This window comes from Bos javanicus, chromosome 6 (assembly GCF_032452875.1).
Source record: "Bos javanicus breed banteng chromosome 6, ARS-OSU_banteng_1.0, whole genome shotgun sequence".
NCBI classification, from domain to species: Eukaryota; Metazoa; Chordata; class Mammalia; order Artiodactyla; family Bovidae; genus Bos; species Bos javanicus.
Window position 1 is genome coordinate 19,869,091 of NC_083873.1, and position 19,987 is coordinate 19,889,077.

The 19,987-nt window shown below is 38.1% G+C and overlaps 1 protein-coding gene across 1 annotated transcript in view; it reads right to left on the reverse strand.

Annotated features, from left to right (window-relative positions):
• The window catches only part of ARHGEF38 (Rho guanine nucleotide exchange factor 38), a 156,704-nt gene that overhangs the window by 20,536 nt on the left and 116,181 nt on the right, over positions 1-19,987 (reverse strand). Inside the window, exons 6-9 of the mRNA XM_061419469.1 lie at positions 14,439-14,638; positions 10,952-11,085; positions 4,888-4,992; positions 2,621-2,743 (exon numbers count right to left, since the gene is read on the reverse strand). Of these exons, the coding sequence (XP_061275453.1) occupies positions 2,621-2,743; positions 4,888-4,992; positions 10,952-11,085; positions 14,439-14,638 (562 nt within the window). The remainder of the gene's footprint in view (positions 1-2,620; positions 2,744-4,887; positions 4,993-10,951; positions 11,086-14,438; positions 14,639-19,987) is intronic.

Below are 19,987 nucleotides of genomic sequence, written 5' to 3' on the forward strand. Positions count from 1 at the left end.
AGTGAAAAGTGAAAGGGAAGTCGCTCAGTCACGTCCGACTCTTCGTGACCCCATGGACTGCAGCCTACCAGGCTCCTCCGTCCATGGGATTTTCCAGGCAAGAATACTGGAGTGGGGTGCCATCACCTTCTCCGTCTGAGCAGCAGTTTGTATTAAATAACTTATGTGATCCCTGGTAGGGCTTCCCAGGTGATGCTAGTGGTAAAGAGCCTGCCTGCCAGTGCAGGAGACTTGGGTTAGATCCCTGGGTTGGGAAGATACCCTGGAGAAGGACATGGCAACCCACTCCAGTATCCTTGCTTGGAGAATCCCATGCACAGAGGAGAGTTGGACATGACTGAATGACTTAGCACACACTCATGAACTCTGGTAACTTTGTCTGAACTCATGGGAACTGGAAAAGAGGAGGGAAACCAATCTCATATTGGTGCCAGCAATAGCCAGCACAGATTAAATTTGATATCTAGCTTATAAAATAATCAATATACACCTTCAGATTATTTAATGAGTCTGTCAACTAAGCAAAGAATCTGTTTACTGTTCTGGGATGAATTACTGTGTTTGTGACATAGTTGAATGAATAATCTAATTACAATGCTCAGTCACTCAGCCATGTGCGACTCTTTGTGACCCCATGGACTATATCCTGCCAGGCCCCTCTGTCCATGGAATTTTCCAGGCAAGAATACTGGAATGGGTTGTCATTTCCTACTCCACTAATTACAATATTAGAATATAGTTACAATATATATGTTCTGTGACCCACAGACATGAACCAGTTCATCTGTACATAGGAATTATGATTGGAACAGATAAGAATCAGATTTTATTCTCATATTTTGTGCTATACAAAATGTGTAGATAGATATTCTCATGGTTAGATAAAAATAATTGCTCTGCCTTTAGATAGATTTGAGTGCTTAATATTTGATGTTTTTAAAGAGAGTTCAATACACTTTGTTCATACAAAGGTACTTTTATATTGAGCTTTCTAATTTAGCCTGATTTATCATCCTGTGGTTTTATGCAAGGTAGGGAAGGATACCTTATCTCTTCATTCTGTCAGGTTCTGGAGCATGCTTGATGATGGGGAAGCTATATACTATGGTCTTACAGGGTGTTCAATAAATATTTATCACCTTAATGAGTCAGAATTAAACCAGAGAGCAAACCCATGAGGACTTTTCTAAAATGTGCTCACTGTAATTAAGTCCAGAAAACATATAAAGAACTAGGCACATTTTTTCCATTTAACATGTTATAAAAACCCTCTCCTTTCTCCTTGCCTCTCCCACCCCCTTCCTCCCTCCCATCCATCTAATCTGCCATGTTAGTTTCAGATGTAATCATGACTTTCCATTACCCAGTGCCAGGAAAGCTAGATGTCTCTGGATGTTTTTCTACTGGAGTGGGTGCTGTATCACTTCCCAGGATTCGAAAATATGAGATGGCAGACATTTACTGGGGTTCAGAGCCTGGTAGGAAAGCTAAATATCCTCCAATACAAAGGCCACTCAGTGAAGATTCATCTGACCCCAAATGCCAATAATACCAATACAAAAACAATGTCATTTTCAAGGACCTTCAGGATGATGGAGGAGTCTATTATATCTTTTATATAATACTTGAAATATTATTATGAAATAATAATACCTATCTAGCCCAAGATACTAAATTAAAATAAATATTACTCAGACTAGTTTGCTGCCCAAATACTTTCTTGCCTCAAGCATGTTTCTAATGATTCCCAATTTTTGCTTTATAATTCTGTATATTTTATATAAGTCTTAGGAAACAAATATTTTACCACAGAACAGAAGATCTATGACTCTTAAATAAAAGCCCCTTGTGAACAGAAAGATCTTACTTTGCTTCACTGGTAGCTCAGCTGGTACAGAATCCTCCTACAATGCAGGAGATGCCTAGTTGATTCCTAGTCAGGAAGATCTCCTGGAGAAGGAATAGGCTAGCCACTCCAGTATTCTTGGGCTTCCCTGGTGACTCAGATGGTAAAGAATCTGCCTGCAATGTGGGAGACCTGGGTTCAATCCCTGGGTTGGGAAGATGCCCTGGAGAAGAGAACAGCTACCCACTCCAGTGTTCAGGTCTGGAGAATTCCATGGACAGAGCAGCTGGGCAGGCTACAGTCCATGGGCTCGTAAAGAGTTGGATACAACTGAGTGACTATTACTCTCTTACATTCCAGTGTATAGTATGTTAATAAAAGTCATCCTCACAGAATATCTTCACTCCTCCTGTAAAAACTCTAGGCATTTCCAGAGATTCCTCTAAGAAAATCACAGCTTCCTAACTTAATAAATCCCTAATATACCATTTGCAGACTTAAACTAAATGTTGATTTTAAAAGCTGCACAGACACTGGATATCCTACAAACACAGTCTGGAGCCCTCTTAAATTTTGATTATAATAAAAACCTCACAAATCCACTTCAAAATATTTAATGATTTAAAAAACTCCTGTTTAAATCTACTAATTTTCACATTAGTATTTGCTTTAGTGCACGTTTTATTTTTAGTTCCAAAGAAGTAAATGAAAAGCAGCTTTTCTTCTCACCCTACTATTTCCATTTGCATTCATCTGTGAATATAAATAACTTACAAAGTCTTCAGAGGGATTTGGGGCATTACTTGGAGACTCTGAATAGCTGCTCTCCTCCTCATCTTTGTTGTGTGAAATCTCCTGGAGCTCCATCATGCTCTGCAGAGCTAAAGGCATGGCATCCTGGAAGCCAAGAGCAAAGTTACCAAAAGTGCAAAGTTCTGAAGTGAGTACAAGGAAGTGCATCCTAAATCTGCACTTCATCAATATAACTGGTACCACCGAGAGAAAAAGACAAAGGGAAGGAAAAATTCTGTAAACACTTTGCACAATCACGTTACTTGTAATGACCTATATCCTTACTTTTCCCTTTGTCGCTTTCTCATATTGCTCCGTTGGTACGATGCCCTTTTTTATTAAGTAGAATCCATCTTAAACCCCCTTGTTGGCTATTTTTAATCATTCAATTCTTATAGATCTCTTATTTAAAAAATCACTCCTTTTTGATTTATGTCATCAGTTTTCCTTGATGAATTTAATCTTCTTTTTGAGAGAAGATGATCACACTTTTGTTGAATCAGTTAGTGGAAATAGAAGACTTCTCTGTAGATGTTCCCAGGAGACACTGACTTCTTGAAAAGTGTTTCAGGCACAGGGTTTCCACTGCTCTCTGGATGTTATAACTATGGTTTGATTTTCCTTTCACAGAAATCAGGGCTTTAGGAAGAGATTAGCAAATCTGACTGCAAAATCAGGTTTTGCATCAGTTAATAAAAAGAATATGGCTTGTTGGTTATGTAACATAGAAACTTGTCTCCAAATCACTATGCCTGTCAGCTTAATCTTCTGTATGATCGTCTTTTAAAGCATGCAAACATCTTCCAAAACATATCCAAGAGAAAAACTAGAAAATAGGAAGGGACCATTTATTAACTAGGACTTCCTAAGTGTCTCAGTGGTAAAGAATCCACCTGCCAGGGCAAGAGATGTGAGTTTGATCCCTGGGTGGGAAAAATCCCCTGGAGAAGGATCAGAACTGTAAAGGGGGTGTTACAAATTACCAGTTATAAAATAAATAGAGATATTTGGTTTGTCTTAAAATTGCATGATCATATCTCCATTTTGGGGTTGACTGGGAGGTAGCCTACAGCTAAATTTGAGATGCACATGTGGGTTTTTGTGGTTTTTTATGATCATGGCATCTGGTCCCATCACTTCATGGCAAATAGATGGGGAAACAATGGAAACAGTGAGACTTTCTTTTCTTGGGCTCCAAAATCATTGAAGATGGTGACTGCAGCCATGAAATTAAAAGACACTTGCTCCTTGAAAGAAAAGCTATGACCAACCTAGACAGCATATTAAAAAGCAGAGACATTACTTTGCTGACAAAGGTCCTCTAGTCAAAGCTGTGGTTTTTCCAGTAGTCACAAATGCACGTGAGAGCTGGACCATAAAGAAAGCTGAGTGCCAAAGAATTGATGCTTCTGAACTGTGGTTTTGGAGAAGACTCTTGAGAGTCCCTTGGACAGCAAGGAGATCAAACCAGTCAATCCTAAAGGAAATCAACCCTGAATATTCATTAGAAGGACTGATGCTAAAGTTCTAATACTTTGGCCGCCTGATGAGAAGAACTGACTCGTTAGAAGAGACCCTGATGCTGGGAATGATTGAAGGCAGGAGGAGAAGGGGACAACAGAGGATGAGATGGTTGGATGGCATCACCAGCTTGATGGATGTGGGTTTGGGCGGGTTCCAGGAGTTGACAATTAACAAGGAGGCCTGGTGTGTTGCAGTCCATGGGGTCTCAGAGTCAGACACGACTGAGAGACTGAGCTGAACTGAACTTATGGCCTTTATATTATGCACTTTTTACTTTTTAATTTCTCTAGTTTTATTTTTCCCCCTCTTTTGGTTTTCTTTTTTCCCTCAGTCCTAATCTTAAATTTGCAAATATGTGTTTTCAGGCCAGGAAAAACATATGTTGGTATAATCAAACAAATAATGTTTCCACCTCGTCTGCCATTTAGCATATTATAAAGAAACTATGCTAATGGTCCGGCCCCATGTGGCAAGCATGTGAACCATGCTTGTCCCACTGTATGATGACTTAGATTAGGGGAAGGATGGAAGAGGAAGGGGACAGAGAGCAAAATCCAAGTCTTTGTATTTGCTTCCTTCACCAGCACCTTGGAGCCTCCCAAATTTGGTCCAATAGGTGTCATCATATAAATGAATGAACAGTCACATCTACTCCTTATTAAAACCAGAGACATCAAGACCTTCTTGTAGAGAAACATTGAAAAAGACAGTGGTATCGCACCCACCTGTATGTGTTGGAGACAGGATGAAATGTTCTTCACACAGTGCCTCACAGTCTTTTCTAAAGATCGAAATAGCTTTTCTTCTCTGTTAAAGGTATTGTCTTTCACCTAAAATATAGATGAAATTATTTTTATAATTCAGAGGAATCTGGTTTTTTTTTTTAAGAAAACCACAAACCATGTTGGCCCAGCATGTTACGAAAAAACTCCTTGTTTAGATGAAAACTTTTCATACTATGCTGACTGTCTTAACACAGTCCTTTCTTTGTCCAGCAATTGACACAACTGATGTTCAATAGTGCAGCAGAGCTGTGTGCTTCACCCAGTCACAGTAGATGTGGGATGCTAAACTTCCCTCTAGGGTTTTTAATGGCATGTAGTTATTATATGTGTTCTCCTAAATTACACTGCATTTGTAGGTCTATCAGATAATTAATAAAATGTAAAATGAAATTAAAAATTTGATCTATTGAGTAGAATTTATCATTTTGCTGATATGATTCATCCCTATTTATTTCCCAGTGGTTACTCAGAAAATATTCTTAGGGTCTTGGCTAAAGAAATATCATAATTCGTTACCAGCTCAAATTTGAAAGATGATGAATAATCTTAACAAAAGCAGTTCCAGTAGTAAAACTCTGCAGAGTTAAGATGGTGCCCACATGTGTTCAGTTTTTTGTTGTCATTGGTATCTTACATGTATACCTGTTAGCATTCAGAAAAATATGCTTTTTATGTGCTTGTGGCAATTTCTAAGAAGACATTATGCTGTTAATGACTAGAAATATATCTTGACATTCAAAATTATACAAAAAAAGATCAGAACCAGCTTTGTATTGGCAAAATCTGTGTGAACACACGCCTGTTTTATGGAATATGGTATGTCTAATCAGTTTGGTACTGGCTAATAACTGAAGTTGTTCTCAGTTCTTACATCCATTAGTTTACATGGTTGACCTTAGAACTGAATGCATAGAAAATGGTGACATTTTATTTTAATATTTTTAAGTCCTTTAAAATTGTTTATCTGCAAAGCTTTTCTTTTTTTAATTATTATTATTTTTTTTTACTTTACAATATTGTATTGGTTTTGCCATACATCAACATGCATCCACCATGCGTGTACACGTGTTCCCCATCCTGAACCCCCCTCCCACCTCCCTTAGCCTCATTCTTTGTAATCTGCACAAAATTCCTCACCCTCTACCCTAGGAGCTCTATGCTCTGAGCCAGTTTGAAGCATAATGCTTGGACAGATTTCTTTGAAATGTAGTTTTCAAGGACCAACTACTTTACTCTGTGTGTCCTGGCTGGGACCCAGATGATGCTAAAATAAGAGTTTCAAGGATCATGACATGAAAAATATTTCCCAGTTCCACTTCCCTATTTCCGAGCCTTCTCATGCTGTGCTATTTTGCTGGATTATGCTGCTGTCCCTTTTCTTCTCTGCAAAGTCCTGTTTATTTTTTTTAAAGACTTGCTCAACTGTCACCCCTGCTACAACTCCTTCCTCTAATTCCTGTTCTTTCCACTCCAGAAAATTAATTGCGCCATCCTATGTGCTCTCACTAGTTAATGATTTAAGCAATTCTCTCCATTGATGGGTTGCAAGCATTGGAAAGGAAGTATTTTTTATTAATAATAATAATCTGTAACATTTACTAAACACTAACTATGTTTTCAGACAGTAAAGAGCCTGCCTGCAGTGTGGGAGACCTGGGTTCAATCCCTGCGTTGGGAAGATCCCTTGGAGAAGGAAATGGCAACCCATTCTGGTATTCTTGCATGGAGAATCCATGGACTGAGGAGCCTGGTGGGCTATACCATAGGGTTGGAAAGAGTCGAACATGACTGAGTGACTGACACTTTCACTTCACTTTCAAATGTGTTTTAGACACTTATGCTAAAACCTGTCTTCCGTTTTCTCATTTAAGTCTTACACAACCCTATGAAGTAGATACTATGATTACCCCCATTTTAGAGATAAAGAAACAGAAGTTCCAGGAGGTGTGGCAGACATTTTGAACATTCCCCATGTCGACCTTCTACCGATAGAACCTGCCCTTTTAGTTTAAGATGGACACACAGCTGCCCTGGTAGACAGCCCTTCCCAGACTCCCTTGCAGCTGGTTCTGCCCTGGTAACTGGGTTACACGGCAAATTTGGGCAAATAGGATGTGAGCGGAAGCGATGCATTTCATTTCTGAATCTTGGCTTACAACATTGTCCTTGGGACTTTGACTGAAGACATGGCAGTGACCCAGCTTTAATGAGGCAGATGAAGACAATATGTTTAGGGAACAGCACAGCATAAAACTGGGAACTGGGATCCTGGAGGATCTTGTGCAGCACAGCACATCTGGATGATTATAAGAGAGAGAATCTCTCTGTGACCTAATATAAAAAGCTAAAGAAACTTACCCATGTTAATAGGACTAGGATTCCAGCCCAAACTGTCTGAATTTAGAACTCATTGCATTTGCAATCTCTAACAGTGTTGGGTACAAAGGAGTTCAATATATGTGTGATGAATGGAATAGAATCTTCCTCTTGGGTAACAGTTTTATACCCTAACTCCACCAAATATTTCACTTGAGCTGCTGACAAGTGCAAAATTGACTGATTTGAGATTTATCTTTTCTACAGTCCAGCATATGCAGCTGATTTTCTGATTAACAGTGAAATGCTTCATTGCTGACAGGACATCCTCTCAAAAGATTAATGGGAAAAAATCTAATTAATATCCCTTCAGGCTACTTTAACTACAATTCACTTTAAGTTTGCAATTGGAAAATATCAGAAGTTGATGGCAAATGCATTAAAGACTGGAACAGCTTCTACAGGAGCCTGCCCAGGATTAAGACCTGGATATTGTTCCTCAATAGTATTGTCTTGGATCAGAAGCAACATTCTAAAGAGTAGAGGAGAATTGTTTACATTGCATTTACACGTGTTCATGGAGGCTACGGTCTCTTCTTCAAATGAATTCCCAATTCAATTCTGTTACTATGACCACACGCCATAAATGTCCCAAGCTTCCCATGTTATAGTTCCACATTGAAGAGAGGGAGGCCTGGAATTATCTCCTCTATTCAATGGAAGAAAAGCAAGAAGTAAATACAGGATGATATAAGCCATATGTTGTAAGAATATCCATATTGGGTATGGTAGGGAACGGACAATGCAGCCACAGGAGGAAAAGAGAATGAAGCTTGGAGGTTGATTATACTCACAGGTCCTAGAGAAGTGGTCACCGTATGTCATGCAGGATCACAGGGCAATCAGTGAGATTGCGTCATTTGGCAGGAAGGAGCAAGGGAAAAGTCAAGGCTAGAGTCTTTATTGGAGTTTCTGTGAGAAATCACAGAGAAGGAGCTGGGGCAGGGTAAAATGTTTAGAACTAGCCAGTTTGAATAATTCCAGCAGGCTTTGGGCTATAGAAGTGGTTCTGGTTGCCTGGTACCTGGCCTTGGAATGATCGAGGGCAGAGAAATATTGGTTTCACCTGTGAGATTTAGATAAGGAGATGGTTGTGGCTCTAGACCCAGGATTGGTTGGTCTGCAAATGAAAGAAGCAATTCCAGCTGAGTTCTTTGCCCTCTGTAAGAGTGGGTTAGCCCTACCAGTGGCATTTTCTTTGGCCTGCAAGCTTTTTTAAGATGGCAAAACATCATAAAACACAGGAAGTATAAGATATGATTAATACATTAAGCATAAAGAAGTTTTATCTGCAAGGGAGTAAAAAGTCTGCAGGTTAAAAGATAAATAACCGTATTTTATATGCAAAATAAGATAGTGATGATGATAGCCAATATATTGAATACTTACACATTATGTTAAGTACTTTTTAAAATATGTATCATTTCATTGTGTTAGGTAGTTAGAATAGGAAAAAGGAGTCCAAAATGGCAGTGGCTAAAAGACAAAGAGAGGAAAAAAACCTGCAAATATGGAACAAAAGAAAATCCGAGGACAGGAGTGAGAACCTCAGGTGAAACAAACAGGCCCCCTTCTCAGCCAGCCCAATTTGCATAGGGCAGGCTCAAGGGGTGGAATAGACAAACATAAAAAAGAGGAATCCAAGACGGATAGATGCCTCTCCTTAGGGCGTCTATCCTTTGGGGTCAGCCTGCCCTCATGCCTTGAGGGTGTACTATCCTTTGCCAAATAAAACTCTGAGCTATAACACTCGTCTGCCATTTCAAATCTTTGCTGCGGCAAGACAGAACCAAGGCCATTACACACTCCCCCAACAATTGAATCCTCACAACCACTTCCTGTATTAGGTCCTACTATAATCCACTACTATAATTTACAGATGGTTACAAGGAGATCCAACCAGTCCATTCTAAAGGAGATCAGCCCTGGGTGTTCTTTGGAAGGAATGATGCTAAAGCTGAAACTCCAGTACTTCGGCCACCTCATGCGAAGAGTTGACTCATTGGAAAAGACTCTGATGCTGGGAGGGATTGGGGGCAGGAGGAGAAGGGGACGACAGAGGGTGAGATGGCTGGATGGCATCACCGACAGGACGGACGTGAGTTTGAGTGAACTCCAGGAGTTGGTGATGGACCGGGAGGCCTGGCGTGCTGCGATTCATGGGGTCGCAAAGAGTCAGACCCAACTGAGCGACTGAACTGAACTGAACTGAACTGAATATTTAATTTATGCACCTAAAGAAAAATATTTATTAAGTGGTAAAATTGAGGTTCAAACCCAGGTCTGAATGACTTCAGAAACTTTGCTCTTAATTTCTGTGCTGACTCCTGCGAATACTAACAGGGCCAAGGCTGAGATACATTGAGTAAGTGTGTCAGGCGTTCAGAAGAGAAGAGACCACTTCTAGCTTAGTGGTCTGAAAGCTGCAAAGACTTAATGAAACGAAAAAAAAAAACACAGCAGCCAAACAGTGAGGTAGATAAGAAGAGTCAGAGCTGAACCAGTTGCCTCTAGTTCAAAGTAAAAACTTTTGTTAGAGATGCTAACATAATGAAGAATGAAATCAGGCACAGGAAAAGGGGGGCCGGGAAGTACTATCTAGTATCTTAAGAACTGTTCTGCCTACTTTTGGTTAGAGGCCCACTGTATTACCACTTCTGGGCCTTGACCTTTCTATCTTGTGATTTTCAATTTCCAGATCGATCAGCTTAAAAGTATCTGGAGTCTTTATAAAAATACAAACTTTGAGGTTACACGTTTGAACCAAGTGGAACCCAGGAATTTATATTTTGGCAAGTTCCTCAGGTCATTCTCATGCACATTAAAGCTTGAGAGGCTTTGCTAATCCATTAATTGTTTATTAGGGATTCAGATGAAAGTGTTCAGGATGACACCAAAGAGTTACCCAGGAATATACTGCACCTGAGAGTAGGGGAAGAGGAAAGGGATAACAGGTAGGAAAAATCACACTAAGATAGGCCTCCAAACACTATAGGTGAAATAAATATAAGATGAACACGAAGGGTACTAAAAGAAATGAGATTTTAAAAAGCAGAAAGGAGACAGATGAAAGGAGGGCATTGCCTTGGGTGAGATTATGTGCTAATTTGGATTCCCCGGTGGCTCAGATGATGAAGAGTCTGCCTACAATGCGGGAGACCTGGGTTCGATCCCTGGGTCCCCTGGAGAAGGAAATGGCAATCCACTCTTGTAATCTTGTCTGTAAAATCCCACGGATGAAGGAGCCTAACAGGCTACAGTCCACGGGGTTGCAAAGAGTTGGACACAACTTTCTTTCATGTGCTAATTGATGGTGTAAGGACTCCTGGGGCATCCTTTGTTGATCCCTGTCCTGTCCTTATCTCTCTTTTGTCCTCTCCATGAATGGAAGCACCACAGCTAAAATAGAGTCAAAACTACCCTCTAAACCACCACCACCCAATGCATTATCCCACAGGAGGGAGGGAGGGGGCGGGGAGAGAGAGAAAGAAAGGAACAGCTCTGGGCAGTTACCTCGATTGTCAGTGTGTTCCAGAAACAGCTCTGATAACAATAAAACGAAATCTCACAAAAGTATCAGTGTTCGTGTTCCCCAGGAAAATGTTTGTGGCCCAAGAAGAAAATTTACCTGTGATTCTCCTCTGGTCAGAATCTTTAGGTGATTTGTCACTCTTTTTGATTTCTTGCTAATTGAATGAATATTTAGTTTAGACAATTTATCTTTAAGTGATTCTTCCTCATCATTCTTCTTGTATTTCAGAACTGAAATGGAAGAAGGCAATAACATATTTGAACACATGCGGTACAGAAAGTGTGTGTTTCATCCGAAGTATTTAAGAATAATATTTATATTTGAGATAAAACTCTGAGTTTTGGCTCATGCTTGTTGCTCTTCCCCACCACTAACCTTCAGAAACCATCCTAGGACTTGAGCTCCTCAAAGCCCAACTGCATTTACCTCCCACATTAGAGAAATTCCTGATACTGGGGGAAAAACTAAGCTCTTTTCTCTCTTCTTAGACAATACGCTTGTTATTTGGGATCTCCAGAATGAAGCATCAAGACCTAATGGAAAGACAACTGCAGCCAACATGAGACCTCATATCCATCCTAAAATTGTCTCCACTAGCTGAGAGATTTAAGGTAAGTTGAGCCATCCCTCTGAGCTATACTTTTTTATCTTTAAAATTATTTTCCCTCTCATATTGTTCAAAATGTTAACTATCCCCAACCTTCAGCTTTGGTAAGGATGTGGTGAGAGTGGCATACTAATACACTGTTGATGAAGAGTAAATCAATATAGTTTTTGTACAGAATAATTTGGCAGAACCTTAAATATAACGATAGTATAGTCTATGACCAGGAAGTCCATGTAGAGAAATATACTTCCCATAATCAAGCCTACAAAGTTTTATTTGCTAGAGCATTTTTCCTAATGGCAGAATGTTGGAAACAATCTAAAAGTTTATCCATAGAGGTATAGTTTAATAAATTATGACACATTTTTAAATGGACTACTATGGAGCCATTTAAAAGAAGACCACATTAACTTGAAAAATGTTCATGATATACAATTAAGTTTTTTGAAAGACCCAGAAAACAGTAGTGTCATACATATTGCAGAAGGAAGGGAAGAAGGAGGAGAGAGATGAAAGAAAATAGAAAAAAAAAGGATATGAAAATTCTAAAGAAAACTTACTAAAATGTTAGTATGCAAACTGGAACCATGGAGTAGAAAAATTTTCCTCATTAAAACTTTGAAATTTGAAGATTAAGCAAACAGCAAAGTTAATTTAATACAACAGCTATTGTCCATATCCCAGCTTTATCAAACCCTCACATTTTGCCTTGTTTCTAATCTTTTTATTTTAAAAAAATCACATAATAGTTGAAGCTTCTCTGATCCCCATCTTTGATCCCTAAATGGTGATACTCAATTATGAGCTTTATTATATCTGTATCTATTTTCATGCCTTTACTTTGTAGGTATGTAGTCATATACCATATAGTATTATTTTGAATATTTTCAGTCTTTTTTAAAAATGGTACCATATTGCATTCATTCTTCTGTCACTTGCTAGTTTACTTTTTTTAAAAAGTCAACATTGTGTTTTCAAGATTTATCCAACTGATACATGTACTTTAATTTTATGCTCTTATGGTATCGTAGTTTATAATACACAGTTTATCTATCTGAATTAATATGGAAGCCACTCTCCATTTTCTTTGTGTGCTTGTTTCTTTCTTTTTTTTCCTTTTGCTATTATGAACATTGCTAGTTACTTGTATACCTCTCCACCAGCATATGAGCCAGTTTCTCAAATATCTAGAAACTGATTTTCTGTGTCTTCGGTGTATGCATTTTCAACTTAATAAGTATTGTCAAATTGTTCTCCAAAGTGGTGATTCCAATTTACATCCTTCTGTTCAGTTCAGTTCAGTCTCTTGGTCATGTCTGACTCTTTGCAACCCCATGGACTGCAGCACACCAGGCCTCTCTGTCCATCACCAACTCCTGGAGCTTACTCAAACATATGTCCATTGAGTCAGTGATGCCATCCAACCATCTCATCCTCTGTCTTCCCCATCTTCTCCTTCCTTCAATCTTTCCCAGCATCAGGGTCTTTTCAAAGGAGTCAGCTTTTTGCATCAGGTGGCCAAAGTATTAGAGTTTCAGCTTCAGTATCAGTCCTTCCAATGAATATTCAGGACTGATTTCCTTTAGGATTTACATTCTTACCTGCAAACTAATACTCAGCACTTAACATTATTCACTAAAAATCTCATTGCCAATCTTATGGGCTGAAAACACTTGTCATTATGTTTTTAATTTGCATTTCCCTGATTACTAGTGGATATTAGCATTTAAAAATGTATTGGTTTTTTTTCTGTGAGTTGCTCATTTTTATTATTAACATTTTTTGTATTAGAATATTTTTATTATTTATTTAGTATCAATAATTATATATTCTAGATAGTAATCCTTTGTTTATGGGCTATTTTTTTATGGCATCTTTTGTTCTGCAACTTTCCCTTTTCACTCTATGCTCTTCTTTATAGTTACAATTTATTAATACAAATACATACAATTTTTAAAATAAAAATTAGAAAATAAAGGCAATAAAAATAAACACAGTGGTTGGATCAATTAGCTCCACAGTTCTACCATTGCTCTAAATGTTGAACTGAGATTTAAAGTTAGAACTACAAAGCCAATTAAGAATTTATGGACACAAATCACACTGAGAGAGGACCCACGGTCTACCCCAATGCACTGCTAACTCTGAGAAGATAGAAACCATCTAATTGTGCTTCCTGTTTTAAAATCTACATTCTCCTTGAGAGGTGAATCTTACCTCTTAGCTGGGCTTCCCTGGTGGCTCAGATGGTCAAGAATCTGCCAGCAGTGTGGGAGACCCATGTTCGATCCCTGGGTTGGGAAGATCCCCTGGAGTAGGAAATGGCAACCTGCTCCAGTATTTTTGCCTGGGAAATCCCATGGACAGAGGAGCCTGGCGGGCTATAGCTCATGTTGTTGCAAAAAGTTGGATACAACTGAGTGACTAACACTTGACCTCTTAGTTAATGAACAGTTAAGAATAATTTGTTAATCTGAGAAAGAAATATAATTGCTCCCTTCATGGAGCAATTATTGCCCAAAATACCCATTCTCTGTGTTCCAGAACCACATAAGCCTGTTGTTTAGCCAGGTCATCCTCCCTGTATCCACCTTTCTCACCACCGCTTTTCAGCTCTAGCTATTCACTGCTCCCAACTACCTGGCCATTCCTTCTGCCATATATATATAACACCAAGAACAGGAGGATCATATGCTGTAGGTTTCTTCAGCCCATAATATGTCACCAGGCATGTGGTGGTCAAAAGAGGTTGAGTGTAGGGCTGTTTGATGAAAAGTTGTCAAAGTTTGTGTCTCGTGATCTTCTTCAGAACCTAGCTAGAAAGGCAAAACCATCCTCTCCTCCCTGGCCTGTATCTCTAGATATAAAATGATCATTATCACGGCACCTTCTGTAACTTCTGACACATTCTGATCCTCCAAAAGATAAACAGAAGATTCCAACCCAAAACTCCCACTTCATCATATCTCCTCTTACCTAAATCTTTTCGTCTTTTGAGTTCATTAATGTTTACATTAATGTGTTTCACGGCGGCATAGGCATCTTCCAGTGCTTGGAAGTCTGGGTGAGAGGAAGGGGTGGAATTCCGGAGTTCACACAGTAATAGAGGGTACTTCATCACTCGCTGAATTGGCTTGATCATCAAAGAGCCCATGTCCAGTAAGTTTGGTTTGCCTCTGCAATAAAGATACATCATATCAGTTTCACAAACATTTGTCTTCTTAACTCCTTTTTATTTTTGTGATTTTTTTTATGATTAATCTTGAAGATGATTTTCACCCTTTTCTTCTCTGATTTGGCTATGTTCAATTTCTAAATGAAGCAAGGGCAATAGGTGACAGAAAGAAGCAAGGCTGAAAGAGTCTACTTCTAAACAAAATTTAAAAGAAAACAAGTATATTTGTCTACCTAAAAGGACTGAAAGCATGATTTCCAACTATGTTCCACTTACAGGTTTTTTTAAATAACAGACTTTATAATAATAGTGGGAAACAATTTTAGACTGCACTTTTCCATGACAACGAAGAAAAATGCATTTTCTTGATGTTATTTTTGATATTATTAAGTGAGGAGAATAAAGTCATCATTTAAAAATCTAAACACAAAGTTTGTTTTCTTTCTTCTACCAAATTGAGAAGTTGAACTTACAGTGTTCCAGAGGTTCCACCACAGTCCCCAAAAGAGATTTATAATAAATGCAATGCTGCTGCTGCTAAGTCGCTTCAGTCGTGTCCGACTCTGTGCGACCCCATAGACGGCAGCCCACCAGGCTCCTCTGTCCCTGGGATTCTCCAGGCAAGAATACTGGAGTGGGTTGCCATTTCCTCCTCCAATACATGCATGTGACCCTACAGACGGCAGCCCACCAGGCTCCTCCATCCCTAGGATTCTCCAGGCAAGAATACTGGAGTGGGTTGCCATTTCCTTCTCCAATAAATGCAATACTTCTCTAGATATTATTAATGCCATGACTATCACTGATCATTACTAGTACACAATGCCTTTCCATGTGGACTTCCTCTTAGCCCACAGGTCTTCAAATGGCTACACAAAAGTGAGCACTCACCCCTGGCTATCCCCTTCAGAGCTTCTGAGATGAGCCTAGAGTCAATCCCACTAGCCGAGAAGTCTACAGGAAAAGAAAAAGCTACAAACTTGATCATGCCATTGTCCACTGGACATCCATTGTCCAACCAACTGGATTCATTTTTTTTCAGCCAGAAATCAGTGGTTTCTAAAAGCCTCTTTATGCAAAGAGGCAAAAAAAGAGACACTGTAAGAGGAACATGGATGAAAATTGTGTTTTTAGCCCCTTCTGATGGAAAGATATACTCATTGGTTTTCCTTTAGATTTTTATTTAGAAGACAGAGAATACAGACAGACATGGCTTTCAAATTCTGATGGGTGAATGTTTCATTCTTCAATTATTTTTCAAGTACTTTATGGGTAGACAACAGACTACATAATTGAAATGGTGAAATGGATCTAAAAACTTGGAACAAAGTTAGCAAAGTTACATCACTAGAAAAGAAATGAAGATACCCCAGAGATCATCTATTTGAACTCTTCATTTGATAAATCAGAAACTAAGGAAATTTATCACACATAAGTGCAAATATGGTGCACACACACACACCAATCACTCTGTCACATGTGCTCATTTTATTTTCACTACAGCACTTAGCACTATCTGGAATTGTCTTTTTTTCTCTATTGATCAGTTTATATTCAATTTGTCTGTCACCATTATATGTCCAACATGACATATAATATTCTCTCAATGAATATTTGTAGCTTGAAATAATAGATTACTTACATTTTCTGTAATGTGCTGTTATTTTACATTGAACTTTTTCCCCAAAAAACTTGCACAGTAGTCCTGAATAAATGACTGAGTTTTATTTACATGTTGAGAAAATAATTGGTATCCATAGAGACAAACGGTGAATCAACCCAAAAGACAACATTTTTTAAAGGAAAACCAAAATAAATGTTAAAGGTTTGCAAGGGAGTAAAGAATTGCTTTTTATTAGCTTAAAATTTCTTGAAGTATAGTTGATTGACAGTGTTGTGTTAATTTTTACTGTACAACAAAGTGACTCAGTTATACCTATATATTCTTTTTCATATTCTTTTCCATTGTAGTTTATCAGAGGACATTGAATAGAGTTCTGGTGTTACACAGTAGGACCTTGTTGTTTATCCATCCTGTATATAATAGTTTGCCTCTGCTAACCCCAAACTCTCAGTCTTTCCCTTCCCTATACTCTCCTCCCGATTGACAACAAGTCTGTTCTCTGTGAGTCTGTGAGCCTGTTTCTGTTTCATAGTCGAGTTCATTTGGGTCATATTTTAGACACATATAAGGATATCATGTGGTATTTGTCTTTGTCTTTCTCACTTACTCAACTTAGCATGATAATCTCTAGATTCATCCATGTAGCTGCAAATGGCATTATTTCATTTTTATGGCTGACTGATATTCCATTACTCAGTGTGTATTTATAGTGTCTTCATTCATATGTTGATGGACATTTAGGTTGTTTCCATGTCTTGCCTATTGTAAACAGTGCTGTTATAAACATGGGAGAGAATGTATCTTTTCAAATTATAGTTTTGTCTGGATATCTACCCAGGAATGGGATTGCTAGATCCAATGGCAACTCTATCTTTAGTTTTTGGAGGAATCTCCATACTGTTTCCACAGTGGCTGTACCAATTTACATTCCCACCAACAGTGTAAGAGGATTTCCTTTTCTCCACACTCTCTACACCACTTATTATTTGTAGACTTTTTAATGATGGCCATTCTGACTGGTGTGAAAGAGTACCTCATTGATTTTGATATGTATTTCTCTAGTAATTAGTAACATTGAGCATTTTTTCCTGTGTCTATTGGCCATCTATATGTCTTCTTTAGAGAAATGTCTATTTAAATCTTCTGTCCATATTTAAAAATTGGTTTGCTTGTGTTTTTTTGTTGTTGTTGTTGTTGAGTTGTGTGAGCTATTAGTATACCTTGAAATTAAGCCCTTGTCAGTCCCATCATTTGTGAATATTTTCTTCCATTCCATAGGTTGTCTTTTCATTTTGTTTATGGTTTCTTTTGCTGGTTACAGTTTTCAAAGATTATAAGTTTGATAAGATCCCATTTGTTTATTTTTACTTTTATTTCTACCTTGGGAGATTGACCTAAGAAAACATTGGTACTATGTACATCAGAGAATGTTTTGCCTATGTTCTTTTCTGGGACTTTTATGGTGTCTTGTCTTATACTTAAGTCTTTAAACCATTTTGAGTTTATTTCTGTGTATGGTATGAGATGTGAAGTTGCTCAGTCATATCTGACTTTTCGCGACCCCATGGACTGTAGCCTACCAGGCTCCTCCATCCATGGAATTTTCTAGGCAAGAGTACTGGAGTAGGTTGCCATTTCCTTCTCCAGGGGATCTTCCCAACCCGGGGATCAAACCCAGGTCTCCCACATTGCAGGCAGATGCTCTACCCACTGAGCGACCAGGGAAGCCCATCTGGTCTGAGGGTGTGTTTTAACTTCATTGATTTACATATGGCTATCCAACTTTTCCAGCACCACTTGCTGAAGACACTGTCTTTTCTCTGTTGTATCAATACATTCTTGCCCACTTTATTGAGAAACTGTTGCTTTAGTATGATTTATCTTGCACTTTCTACTCATATGCACCAAATCTACTAAGGAAGGGAGGTAAGGAGACAGGGTGGAAAGAGGAAATGAGGGAAAGAAGGAGAAGGAGAAAGAGATGTTATTGGTTTCCAAGAGGACTGGGTAAAATGGATGGGAAAATATGTAATCTTTTATGAATACTAAAAAATAATAACTAAAAACATATTTTCTAACTGCTATATCAATAGCAGAACTTTTGAATCTGAACTATAGCAGCCTTATATATCTTAACTGTAAGTTCGTCAATAATACAACAATTTAGACACTTAAATAGAAATAATTTCCTTAAATAAGAACAAGTCAGGAATACGGAAGGTACTAACTTGAGTAGAAAAAATCATATTATCCTTATGAATATGATCAGATTTCTTCTGAGTTTTTCTTTTTACTATCACAGATATTAATTTGAGCTTCCCTGGTGGCTCAGATGGTAGAGAATCCACCTGCCATGTGGGAGACCTGGGTTTGATCTCTGGGTTGGGACGATCCTCTGGAGGAGGGCATGGCAACCCACTCCAGTATCCTTGCCTGGGCTACAGTCTATGGGGCCACAAAGAGTCAGACACAACTGAGCAACACAGCACGGCACAGGATTAGTTTATTATTATTATTAGTTTATTATTCAGTGATCTTCTCAAATCACTGAAAGTACTATCAAAAGGTAGATGTAATCAAACAATTTGATCAAATAAAGTCAATTTTATTAAGATAGTTTATCAGTGTGGTCTATTGTTATACACATATTTTAAAACTTTTAATTACAAAAAGTAAATCCCCAGATATATTAAAGAATGTACTTGTATCTTTGAGCTGCTCTCCTTCTTCCCTTATCAGGATCCATCAAAAACCCAACCTAGGCCCTTTAGTTCTGTCCACATCTAATCATTACTTTTTTGTATCACTCTTTGGCATAAAAGTTCTATTCTCTCCTTTTCAGGCTTCAAATGAAAGCAATAACAATTATAAATAATAACTGTTTCTCTTAAAAGCATCACAAATGTGAATACTAAAAAAAATTTTTCTCAAAAGTGAGAAATCTCCCAGACACCTTTGTCTTAAGATAAGCACTTTGGACAGTTGCCCAAGTGATGAGCAATGATGCTCTGATACCTGCATTACACAGACAAGCAGCGTGGTAGAAAAGATAGAATGTATTACTAGATAATGACGCTCCAGGCATTCAGTGCCACAATTCTTACCCAGTCTAATTCCTCCCAGTAAGACTGAGTCTGACAGCTGTGCAAGGTAGATGAGTCTTATATGTGATATAACTTTCTTAGCCAAGCAGCCAATTATCACTAGCCTACCCCCTAGAAAGTAATCAAATGCATCACAATTCCCCATTTATGTTGTGCTGAAAACTAAGGTAGTTATTAAATTGTAATTATGTTTCATATTCTTCTACATTATCATGAACACTTTGGCAAATATTTAGTACCAAAAGTAGCTACACTAATCTCATTACAAATTATTATCAAAAAATTACAAAGTCAAGTAAACACAGCTGGCTTTGTTTTAGAAGCATCCAGTTTTGCTATAAAGATTTTGCATCAAGTATAAGAAAACAGTTGCACAATGAAAATTAAAGTGATATTTAGCAATGTAAAAACTATGATGAAAACAAAAAATCAGATTCAACACTGAGATATATCTATATTTCTTAATATGAAGGAGAAAATGAAAAGAAAACTAATCATGTAGCTATTGATCAAACTACTTTGAATTTCCTCTATTTTATGGCCACAAGAATCCTAAATTTAATATTTAATCAACAGAAGCTACAAACCATCCATACTGCTATCGAATTTTTTTCCATTTACT